Source organism: Pseudophryne corroboree, chromosome 11, assembly GCF_028390025.1.
Source record: "Pseudophryne corroboree isolate aPseCor3 chromosome 11, aPseCor3.hap2, whole genome shotgun sequence".
NCBI lineage: Eukaryota > Metazoa > Chordata > Amphibia > Anura > Myobatrachidae > Pseudophryne > Pseudophryne corroboree.
Genome location: NC_086454.1, coordinates 289,118,170 through 289,130,624, shown reverse-complemented (window position 1 = coordinate 289,130,624; position 12,455 = coordinate 289,118,170). Strand labels below are relative to the sequence as shown.

At 42.1% G+C, this 12,455-nt stretch overlaps 1 protein-coding gene across 2 annotated transcripts in view; it reads right to left on the bottom strand.

Moving 5' to 3' along the window:
* DNAAF1 (dynein axonemal assembly factor 1) overlaps nt 1-12,455 on the bottom strand; it is a 99,002-nt gene that overhangs the window by 57,209 nt on the left and 29,338 nt on the right. For both annotated transcript variants that reach the window (XM_063945432.1, XM_063945433.1), the window contains exon 3: nt 1,037-1,128. In XM_063945432.1, coding sequence (XP_063801502.1) covers nt 1,037-1,128 — 92 coding nt within the window. The remainder of the gene's footprint in view (nt 1-1,036; nt 1,129-12,455) is intronic.

Here is a 12,455-nt window from a genome sequence, read left to right as displayed (position 1 = left end):
AGATTAAACAATGTAACAGCGCAATCAGAGAACAAAATGACAGCATGAGAAACAAATTATACAGGTTGAGTATCCCTTATCCAAAATGCTTGGGACCAGAGGTATTTTGGATATCGGATTTTTCCGTATTTTGGAATAATTGCATACCATAATGAGATATCATGGTGATGGGGCCTAAATCTAAGCACAGAATGCATTTATGTTACATATACACCTTATACACACAGCTGGAAGGTAATTTTAGCCAATATTTTTTATAATTTTGTGCATTAAACAAAGTGTGTGTACATTCACACAATTCATTTATGTTTCATATACACCTCATACACACAGCCTGAAGGTCATTTAATACAATATTTTTAATAACTTTGTGCATTAAACAAAGTTTGTGTACATTGAGCCATCAAAAAACAAAGGTTTCACAATCTCACTCTCGCTCAAAAAAGTCCGTATTTCGGAATATTCCGTATTTCGGAATATTTGGATATGGGATACTCAACCTGTATATATATGTGTGTATATATAAAAATGTGAAAGCTCTCACTCACTCACTCACTGACTGTCTCATCACTAATTCTCTTACTTCCGGATATGTTAGGAAGATGAAATGTAACATAGGTATTCTGCAGGTGGGAAATAGGAAAACTGCATAATTTGAATTTGAATAAACCTCCCCTAAGGGAATGAAAAGGGGGCTGACATAATGACATTATTACCTATGCGTGGCATGCGTTGTGTAAATGATAACGCCCAGACAATTGGATCACAATTTTGAATGCACCACCAGTGTGTAGAATTGAATAAACTACAAAAATGGTCCTGTCGCTATTTACCGTATCTGCTACGGGTGCTCCTCGGGTAACGCCAAGAACCATGGATTAATATTTACTTACATTAACATGTCTCAAATTTACATCTCTATAGATTTACCAAATTTTTAACACTCATTTATATTTACAATCAGAAACAGTTTTTTTCTCCCAGTGCAAGGCGTATTGAGGCTAGATGTATGAGGACACATCTGCATGTCACAAACCTTTGTAGTGTAGGTATAGAGTGTCATTTAGGTACGGGGTTCGGTACAGTTTTTGCTGCTTGCATAACTCTTGCAGGTACTTTTTGGTTAACCTAAAGCAGGACCAAAGTATGAGAAACAGAGAAAGTGTTAATTGTTATATACATCCAATAGATACATTGTAGTGTACAAGTAGAGACCAATAACAGTAACCAGGGTGCAGCAGGATCATATAAGGGCTGTATGGCACATAATGTAGAACAAGAAATCATTTAAAACAATTGTCTTGGGAATATAGGACAACCGTTACACGTGGGGGACTTCTGGGACTGGAGCACATCACGGACCGGCGGGCAGCCATGGAGACAGCAGCTGCATTTTAAATTAGGCTCCGGCCGCGGACTGACTACTCCTGGGTAGACACTATGCGGAGTCTTGCTATACATCCCAGGCAGCACTCTCCGATCCCCGCGGACTCTGTTCAGGGCCGGCTCCAGGGCCACGTAGTGTGGTTGACAGGATTGATATCTGCTATCCATCTGGACTGTCATCAATCCCGGATGATAATCATACTTCGGCAGTGACAACAATTCTTGCTACCACGGCCCTTTTGTGCACTTGCCTACAGCTGAGCCCTTTCCGGGTGACTGCAGTTTACTGTTCCCGCCCTGCCACGCCCACCACTTTGGAGTAGCTCCAGACCAAAGTGGACGTGTGTGCACAGACAGCAGTGTGCAGGAGGGGTAACTGGTACTGATCAAACACAAAATTACTGTCCCAGGTAGATGCATGTCACTGCATAATTATTGATCCTTGGGCTGTAGTGCCACCCACATTGTCCACAGCAGGGGGCCCTACCTAATTTGCCAGTCCCAGGCCCCATAATTTCTGATGGTAGCCCTGCATACGTATACCACAAACATGACACACAGAACCTGCTGCAGGGCTTCCACTCTGGTACAATCACCAGCATCATCTGAATGGAAGACCAGTGATTCATAGAAAGCAAATGGGGGAGATTTATTAAACCTTCTCATCCTCTAGCTATCATTTATCAAGTTCATTGATTAAATTGATACCTAAAATTGCTGTAGAACCAACATAAACATAGAAACATACTGTAGAATAACGACGCCTGGATTCCGACCGCTGAGAATGCCGACAGCTGCACCAAGGCTATTCCAACTTGTGGATGTCCACGACACTCATAGAGTGGGAATAGAACCTGATCCTATTACCCTGCTGCCGGCATTCTGGCGGCTGGGATCCCGGGGTCGGTATTCTGACCAACGCGGCCCATCTAGCCTGCCCATGTACACGCACACACTAATGTTTTGTGGGGGGGGGGGGGGTTTGGGAGCCAATTAACATATCATTATATCTTTGGATTGTGGGAGGAAACTGGAGTACACGGAGGAAACCCACCCAAGTATAGGAAGAATATACAAACTCCACACAGTTAGGGCCGTGGTGGAAATTGAACCCACCACTACACTATCCGTACTGCCATTGCTCTGGAACCCCTGCAGCAAACCCCCCCCCAATGACTAATTAAGCAATTGGAAGTTTAATTAGTCCTTAACATATTCTACAGGATGCTATTCATTCATGTCAGTTGGTGCCCCAGGAACCCTTTGCCCACCACACAAGTGCATGCACACATCCAGCTATCAGCCAGAAGGCCCTGTAAGAGACACTGCTCTAATGCTGCTCTGCACCTCTGCATTTCTCTTTCTGCTCTATATCTTCTAACTATTTATTTAGCAGGTGAAGGATGATGTGTATTCTGGAGGTACATCAAATGTTAAGGTGAAGTAACAAAACATAAGAGAATGCGCAAAGATAAAGGGCCTGTTGCTGAGTTGGACACTTATAGTGCACCAGTTTTTCTACAAAGAGTAGCGAAACGCGTCAGTTGCTGGGTGATAGTGGCGTTACTGATACCGGTAGGTACAGAGATTTTGGTGGGCAGATCTGGTGAACACTTGGGGAATCCTGGAAGTGAACCTCACTTACAGTATGATTTGATGTACCTGAAAATGACCTCTGTCTAGCACATGATAAAACTATGGGAATGGTTCATGTGTGCTATGCTTAATCTGCTTTTAATATGTAAGTGCAATTCTAAGTACATTAGAAATACTTTTTCAGCATACAGTGTTGTACTAGATAGTTTTCATCTCTCCTTTCATGTGCATGGAAAATGAATTCCTATTATGAAAATACATTTGAAAAGGGAGACATATGGAAAAGCTCTCTATTTGTAATGCAAGGAAGATTATTTATTCCATATATGAGCAACTGCCTTCCTAACGTACAGATCTTTTGAAAGAAGACATTGGCCCTCATTCCGAGTTGATCGGTCGCAAGGCGAATTTAGCAGAGTTACACACGCTAAGCCGCCGCCTACTGGGAGTGTATCTTAGCATCTTAAAATTGCGAACGATGTATTCGCAATATTGCGATTACTAACTACTTAGCAGTTTCAGAGTAGCTTCAGACTTACTCTGCCTGTGCGATCAGTTCAGTGCTTGTCGTTCCTGTTTGACGTCACAAACACACCCAGCGTTCGCCCAGGCACTCCCACCGTTTCCCCGGCCACTCCTGCGTTTTTTCCGGAAACGGTAGCGTTTTCAGCCACACGCCCCTGAAACGCCGTGTTTCCGCCCAGTAACACCCATTTCCTGTCAATCACATTACGATCGCCGGAGCGAGGAAAAAGCCGTGAGTAAAAATACTTTCTTCATAGTAAAGTTACTTGGCGCAGTCGCAGTGCGAACATTGCGCATGCGTACTAAGCGGATTTTCATTGCGATGCGATGAAAAATACCGAGCGAACAACTCGGAATGAGGGCCCTTATTCCTCCTATTATTTACACAAAGGTGTTTATTAGGGTAACTGGTATTGCACTATTGGAAGATTTTTCTTATACCCCTTTCAGATCTCCAATGCCGGATCCCACACGGGAATTGGAAATGGGTCCTTTGCGGGTGGGATCCGGCATTGGAGACTCTGCGCTGGCTTTCCGATTCGGCAATATGCCGGGTTGGTTGCCATAGCGGTGGGGGGCAGAGCCGGATCGCATCGACCCAGGAATCCGTTTACGCTGCCACTGACCTGGTATTCAACCCGGGAATAACCCTTCTTATTACCTGGGTTGAATTACCGGGTCAGGCGATGATAGTGTAGGAGCTTCCGCAGTATAGTATATATATATATTGATTCACGTTTTTCGCATTTATTAAGATATTTACTGTTAATCACAAAATGAGTTGATATGTCCTTAAGAAAAATGTGCAGAGCTGGTCAGAATACTATATTTGCTGAATAATCTTGTTTTAAGGCATGACTTGTACAAGACAAATGCAACATTAAATGTATTGGAAATGTATCCAAGACGGACAAAGCAACACCAGATATATCCAAGGCTAATTGAGAAGAATAAAGAAAGAAATCTTTTGAGTTTATGTCCGAAAGACTGATAAACGAAATAATAACCATTTTCAAGGCTGTCCTAGTTGCCACTTCTAACATTGTATGACAATCGATGTATTCAAGACATACATGGTGTATTCTGATTGGCTAAAATGTATTGGCAAGCATAAACCCTTTGTGTTCAAGCTATAAATAATAAAGCCATGACGGCCCTCAAGCGGGTCACTTATGATTTGCTTCGGTTACGCATAAATTTGTGTCATCTTATCATTCATTGACCTCCAACCAGTTGCTAAAGGGGAACAGCATTCTGACTGATGACTGAAGAGAGTTCATAATCAGACCTGAATAGGTTAATATACCCTATCATTTGGGAGCATCGTCCGGGGTATTCCAGCATCTCCTCCACTGGCAATAAATCCTCTGATCTTTCAGGAACCGCTGATAACAAAAAAAAACCGGTAAGTGAGATTTATTGTGTAGATTTCTACCTGCTCACTTGAACTCAGCGCTTCCTGTGTAAATCAAGGGGAGAGTCCAGTCGGGAAGGTCAGAGGATATCTTAAAGAGCCCAGCGTCAGTCAGAAGAAATTTTTTTTAAGGTACCATACATGTATGTTATATTGTTGAATTATGTTATATTGTTGAATTGTGGGTAAATAATTTCAGATAATTTGTCACAAGTGCACAGGGGGAATTAATCAAGTATGCAGAAAACTTTTAAATTGTGCACGTACTAATGAATTGTTAAATTAAGAAAATAGAGCCGTTTTATAAAGGTGGCGCATGGCCAAGATATGTTCTAATGCTGATAACCAGTTTGAATTGATAAATAACCAAAGAGGTGTATGCAAATCTTGTACCTGTGTTGTTGTGTTAAGAAAATGCAAAGGGTCTGTAGCACCAAGATTGCTGGCAATTACAAGCACTGAAGTCTCATTTGGTTATGTGGAAAATGATGATGAATTTTATTGTACAAAAGGGTGTCATTTTAAAAAGAGAATTGTTGGAACATTACATTAAGAATGATTGATTTAACATCATAACCTATTGGCCTAGGAACCACATAATTCCAGGTCTAAGACCCATGTGCCGTGCAGTCTCAAACAGCTGCCGTGCACGCAGATAACAGATATAGGATTTACTGTCATCTTTGTTTTTGTATCCTTGCACTGTTATATGTACTCTGTCAATATGCTTTTGAAAAGGTGGGGGGGAGTCGGGTTGTCTGCTGAATAATGAAACTAGATTCTCCTACACACACTGATAGGTATTTCTCACATCCAAGCATTCCCGGTGTTAGCTGTTACTTTCTGAAGAGAAACAAGCATTAAACTACAACAGGGATACTGATACAAGCAGGAGTCCATATAGGCAGGGGGATAGACCCTTGGAGTAACTTAACAATAATATTAGGGACGCATCTCAGTGATCCAGAAGAAATAATCTATTATGCAGGTCTCACTTGGGGAGCAGTACTAACAAATTCTCCACCAACACAGGGAGGAAGGGGCAACACTACAACCCCAGTCATTTGTCCACAGACGGATTGAAGAAGCTCTTTTAGAGATTCCTTAACAGGAGATTTTAATTCCCTCAAAAGGAGTTATTAAAAGACCACATCAGGATGGGTTCAAACCCGTGGATATTGTTGATAACAGGGAGGGTAATGAATCTCTGAAAGGAATTTCAAAAGAACAGGCTTCCCGTCAGAGGGGACACTTGACCTAGATAGAGATTCTTTAAAAGGAGATTTTAAGTCCCTCAAAAGGAGTTATTAAAATACCACATCAGGAGGGGTTCCGCGCACGTTCACCCAGGCATGGGAGCGCGGTCTATAAAGATGTCAGGGCCCGACAAACCCGTGGATATTGTTAATAACAGGGAGTGTAATAAATTTCTGAAAGGAATCAAAAGAACAGGCTTCCCGTCAGAAGGGACACTTGACCTAGAGAAATGAGGAACATGATTTTCCCTATATACCAGAGTACCCAATAGCACCACAATCAGCATTAAACTCACTGCCTGTAATTGCAGCAACAACACCTGCACACTATACCCCACCCCTATACCCAGACATGTATGCACACCAAGGTACCCCTAGTATGAACAGAATGCAATTACCTACAAGCTCACTAACAGTGAAATTAAAAAGATACGAGAAAGGAAAAGAGTGACGAATAATCAGCCCTATCTTAGAAGGATCTGTGGTTGAAAATCCGAATGATTTACCTGAGCTATGTGTACAGAGTATGCCCCAGTGTCCTGATACTTCATCACAAGAAACCCCAACAAGGTTAAAGCAAAGAAATTTTCTACCTAATGCTTCCCTCATGTTTAAACGAGTGGTAGACACCTGCAATCAAGCTGAGTCCAGTAAACAATTGTCCACAATCAGGAACTATAGGCGAAAGGGTGCAAATCAGGTGAAGAGGAGAAGCAAGGGGTCAAGACACAGCCTCTACAGCTTTTCATGCCCAGGTGCATAATGTACAGAATAAACTGACATATTTTCCAGAAAGATTGTGTCCGGTATGTCAGTTTTGCGTTCCAGAAGGATATGAACATTGCCCAAATTGTGGAAACTGGATTTCACACCATGAACCACCATGCCAAGATATCTATGCGACTAGAAATACTGAAAGACGGTCATCATTGCCTGTTTCTCTGTATCCAGCACAAGTACAGGGAATACGCAACCCAGATAATGCAGCCAGGACGAACGAACCATACATCGTACAGAGCCAACACCACAAACCATGGTATGGCAATGACCTCGCAAATATAGTTGCAGAGTCCCCAGATCCTAGATAAAACCCAATAGCAGTTTATGCCTATATGGAAAGAATTCAAACCATATGGACACCAGCATGGGTCAACTATCACCAGTTGTGTGAGGCTGTACTAGGACCAGGAACAGCTCAAGCAGTAAGCACCATGGCAGCAGCAATTGCAGCAAACGATTGCCCAGCCATAGAGGCCGCCCCGGCAGAGGAAAATAGAACAACGTTCGAAAGTGGAAAGATGTACATGACAAGACTTAAGAGATGGTGTCATGCACCGACACTCAGGGCACCAGCAGCCCCATATTTGAAACAGGAAAAGACTGAGTCCATCAGAACTTACTATGATAAAGTCACTATACGACACACAAGATGATAGAATATGAAAGTGTGCAACTCCTGTGTCGGCAACAGTGTACTCAGTCACCACTGGCAGTTCGATAAAAGTGACTTTACCCACAGGAGACCCAAGGGTTTCAAGAGCTGTTTTTATGCACAACCAGATTCCTCTACGTTTACTTACAGATCAAGCCATTGCACCGACTGGATTGGGAGGTTAAGCCCTACCCTTGCAAGAAAGCAAAGATGTAACCTGAAATACAAGCTGCTATACAAGACTATCTCTCACAGGAAAAGTAAGACAAAGAGGAACAACAACTCCCAGCATAAACATCATTATGTTAAACACCAGCCTGGGTGGACTTGGACTAAGAAAATGACATGCCAGCAGCAGTGAGAAAGAATATGCAAGTAAAGAAAGAACAAAGTATGAAGAATAATGAATGAATCATAAAGAGAGGTGATTGGAAAAAAAAAAAAATGAAAAGTTGAGAAACAATATGAAGGTTGCATGAAAGTTTGGAGACTAAAGGAAGTCTGCTTTAGGAAGGACAAAGAAAGACATCTGACAAGTGGTCAGTACTACCTGGCAAGATTACAGAGATAATGCCATGATTTAAAGCAACAGAAGCTCCGGGGTTTAAAGCAAATAATAAGGAACAAGACAGAAAAAGTTCCAGAAGACAAATGAATGATGCTTCTTCTGCCAATATGAAGTACAAGCTTCTTTAGGTACTCCCCAGTGAACATAATGTCTCCAGAGGAAACAGCAGAAGGTATGATTACAGTCACCTTGCCCACTGGAGAAATACGTCTGTGCCTAATGAATACTGGAGCCAGCACACGCAGAAGACAGCAGAGGGAGATACCACAAGAACTGGTGATATCAGAAATTCTTAAAGGGACAGGAGATGAGAGAAATGCAGTCACCAATACCAGCCCAATTCTTGACCTTGGAGTACATGTCCAATGACTTTGCTGAAGCACAATGTACTAAAGCTTATCCAAGGAGAATACAGTACACACCAGCAGAAGTTTAACTTTCCAGCAACTTATCAAAGGAAAGAACAAAAAGCCATCTAGAAGCAAGTTAAAACAGAAGTTCAGTATTGGCTCATTCCCGCAGTACCAGTTGTAGAAGAAAGTAAGCAATACTACTGGACCAGGATAGCCCTGTGGAGGGGCTATATCACCAAGTGATATATCCACAAAACACACAGCTAAATACAGGATGTGAATGAACTGTTGATTGCCACCACTACTAAAAGAAGTACCAAGAAGGGGCAGTGTCCTTAGTGAAGTTTCTGGAAGAACAAGACTGCAGAGCCTCAGAAGGAGAAATTGCAGCTAGTCAAGCAAGAGTTAATCTTCCTAGGACACTCAAGGTACCCGACATCTAACAAAAGTGAGAAGGAAAAGATTTATACTGCAAGCTAAGATGCCAACTAGTGTCAAGCAAGTCAGATGATCATTCCTGGGCCTAGTAGGACACTACAGAACATGGATACCTCTAGCACCAGTCTACATGCAAGCATTGTATGACAACACTGAAAGGGAGGAGGGTCCGCATCCTACATACAGCAACAGATGAATTAAGCTATTGAACACCTGGAAACAGCAGTTGCCTCATCTCAAGCCCTAGAACTACCTGACTATTAAAGAAGGAGGCCATACATAGAAGTCCTTATGCAAAATCATGGACTGAGGTGAAGACCAGTGGCCTACAACTTAAGCAAGCTTGACAGCGGTAATCAAAGAGCACCTACCGGCATCAGAGCAGTGATAGCAGCAACAGCCCTAGAAGAGTATAAGAGCACAGACACAGTGATGAATCAGAAGTCCTAGAAGAGGACAAGAGCACAGGCATAGTGCTGAATCATGAACTTATCATCCAGGGTCCACATGCAGGTACAGAGAAGCTTCAACAAGCAAGAACCACACACCTGTCAGTGGCAAGGCTGACCATGTATGAAGTAGCACTGCCAAAATGTGACAAATAACCATCAGAAGATGTATTACCCTCAACGCAGCAACCCTTTTCCAACATTAATCAATAAAGGTGTTGAATCTCAAGATTCAAAAGGAGGGAAAATCAGATTATCTACTGATGAATGGGAAAGCCAGAAGTTTCTAATATTCACTCACGAAGGTAAACAATATGGTGGGACACAATTACCCCAAGGGGGAGCCACTAGTCCATCAGATTTCTCAGAGGCAATGGCATTAATCCTGCAGAAATGGAGACCACATTTTACAGACACCCAGTTAGTTCAATATGTCGATGATCTGCTTATTGCTGCACAGACAGAAGAGAAGTGCAAAAAGGAAACAGTATCACTACTCATCTTTTTGGCAGAAGAAGATTGCAGAGTGTCAAAAGACAAGCTTCAGCTAGTACAGAAAAAAGTTGTCTTCTTAGGACACTGCATATCTCAAGGAACAAGGCATCTTACTGATGAAAGAACAAAGGCAATAACTCAAGCAAAAACCCCAAGAACATTAAATGAAATCAGAGCTTTTCTGGGCCTTATTGGTTATTGCAGAGAATGGATTCCCTCGGCCTCATTACTGATGCAACCCCTATATGAATTAATAAAAAAGGAGGCGTCAGCAGAAAACAGGGACACCATTGAAGAAGCAGTAAGACAACTAAAGCAAGCCATAATCACAGCCCCAGCATTGGGATTGCCTGATTACAAAAAGCCTTTTAACCTATTCTGCCATGAAAACAGAGGGCATTCTTTAGGGGTGCTCACTCAGAAACATGGAACAAAACAAAGACCAGTGGCATACTATTCAGCCCAGCTGGATCCAATAATTAGAGGAGCACCATCCTGTGTCCGAGCAGTTGCAGCAGCAGCAATACTGAAGGAAAAGGTGGCAGACATTGTGCTTGATCATCCACTGTGTATACAAGTACCGCACGCTGTAACAGAAATATTAAGTCAAGAAAATAGCAAGCATCTTTCTGCAGCCAGACTTACCAAATATGAAGTGATTGCCTAGCCTCATGGAATTAGAGACTTTACCTCTTCCTAATGTCTAAGATACACCATTGGACAATCCAGACATGAACCTGTTCGTCGATGGATCAAGATATTATGATAATGGATCCCCAAAGACAGGATATGCAGTAACAACTGAAACTGAAGTCATAGACTCTGGAGCATTGCTACCAAGTATGTCAGCACAAGAAGCAGAACTCATAGCAATGACCAAAGCCTGCATACATGCTGAAAACATGACAGCTAACATCTAGTCCCAGGATTACGCTGTTATATGGAAAAGTAGGGACTTCAAAAGTGCAAACGGAAAACCCATCAAACATGCCAGTTTGATTATGGAACTCTTCAGAGCATTGGAACTACCTAAAAGAATTGGAATAATCAAGGTACAAGCACATACTAGGAGCCAAACCATGGAAGCTAAAGGAAATGCATTTGCAGATGCAGAAGCCAAGAGAATTGCCTTACAATCAAAAGAACCTGAGCAAGTCTTAGTAGCTCAAGATGTGAAGCAAATGCCCAGTGAGAGGAGTTGATCAAAATTCAACAACAAACATCACAAGGAGAAAAGGAGAAATGGAGATGATTTGGGGGCAGAAGAAGATGAACATGGACTTTGGAAATAAAGAGAATTGAAGTACTGTCTACCAGCAGCTCTATTTCCACCCATGTTACAAGTAGCTCATGGACAAGTACACCAGTCAAAGGAAGCCATGGTGAATAGAGTACAAGAGCATTGGATAGCTCCAGGCTTCAATAAAGCTGCAACAAACTTTGTAGCAGGATGCTGGATCTGTGGAATCAGCAATCCACGACAAAGAACTAAGACACCTCTAGGAACTATACCCAAAGCCTCTTACCCATTTGAAAGACTACAAAGAAACTGATATACAGTGGCGACGAAGCAGTCCATAGCAACGGACATGTTTAGTCACTGGGCCGAAGCCTGGCCAGTAAGCAAAGCCACGGCAAAAACCACTGCAAAGAAACTGATAGCAGAAGTAGTATGTGGATTTGGGATACCTGAGGTTATAGAATCAGATAGAGGTACACATTTCACAGGAGAAGTCATGCAGCACATAATGAAAGATTTGGGGATACAGCAGGCCTTCCACGTGCCTTACCGCCCCCAGGCGAGTGGGAGGGTGGAACGTTTGAACTTTGACCTTAAACTAAAACCACAGAAAATGATGACAGAAACCAAAAGAACTTGTCCAGAATGCCTACCTATAGTCTTGTTTAATATTAGGACCACACCCATGAAACCTAGTAAACTGACTCCATATGAAATATTGTTTGGGTCAGCTCTAAGAACAGGTTGTTATTATCCACAACAATTACAACATAATCATGGTGATTTTTACAGGTTATGTACAGGAGGTCTGTAAAACATTGACTAACCTCCATTGCCGAGTGTTTTCTTCCATTCCAGACCCAGAAGGATCAGCTACGCATAAGCTAAATCCAGGAGATTGGGTCTATTTAAAGAGACATGTGAGAAAGACCTTTGAACCAAGATATGATGGTCCATATCAAGTGCTGCTAACCATGTCTACCTTAAATTAAGGTGAAAGGTCGTGATCAGGCCTAGATAGTATAGGTAGAATAGGGAGAAAAAGTGGAATCAAAAAGAGGGGAAATGATAGTGTAGGAGCTTCCGCAGTATAGTATATATATATATTGATTCACGTTTTTCGCATTTATTAAGATATTTACTGTTAATCACAAAATGAGTTGATATGTCCTTAAGAAAAATGTGCAGAGCTGGTCAGAATACTATATTTGCTGAATAATCTTGTTTTAAGGCATGACTTGTACAAGACAAATGCAACATTAAATGTATTGGAAATGTATCCAAGACGGACAAAGCAACACCA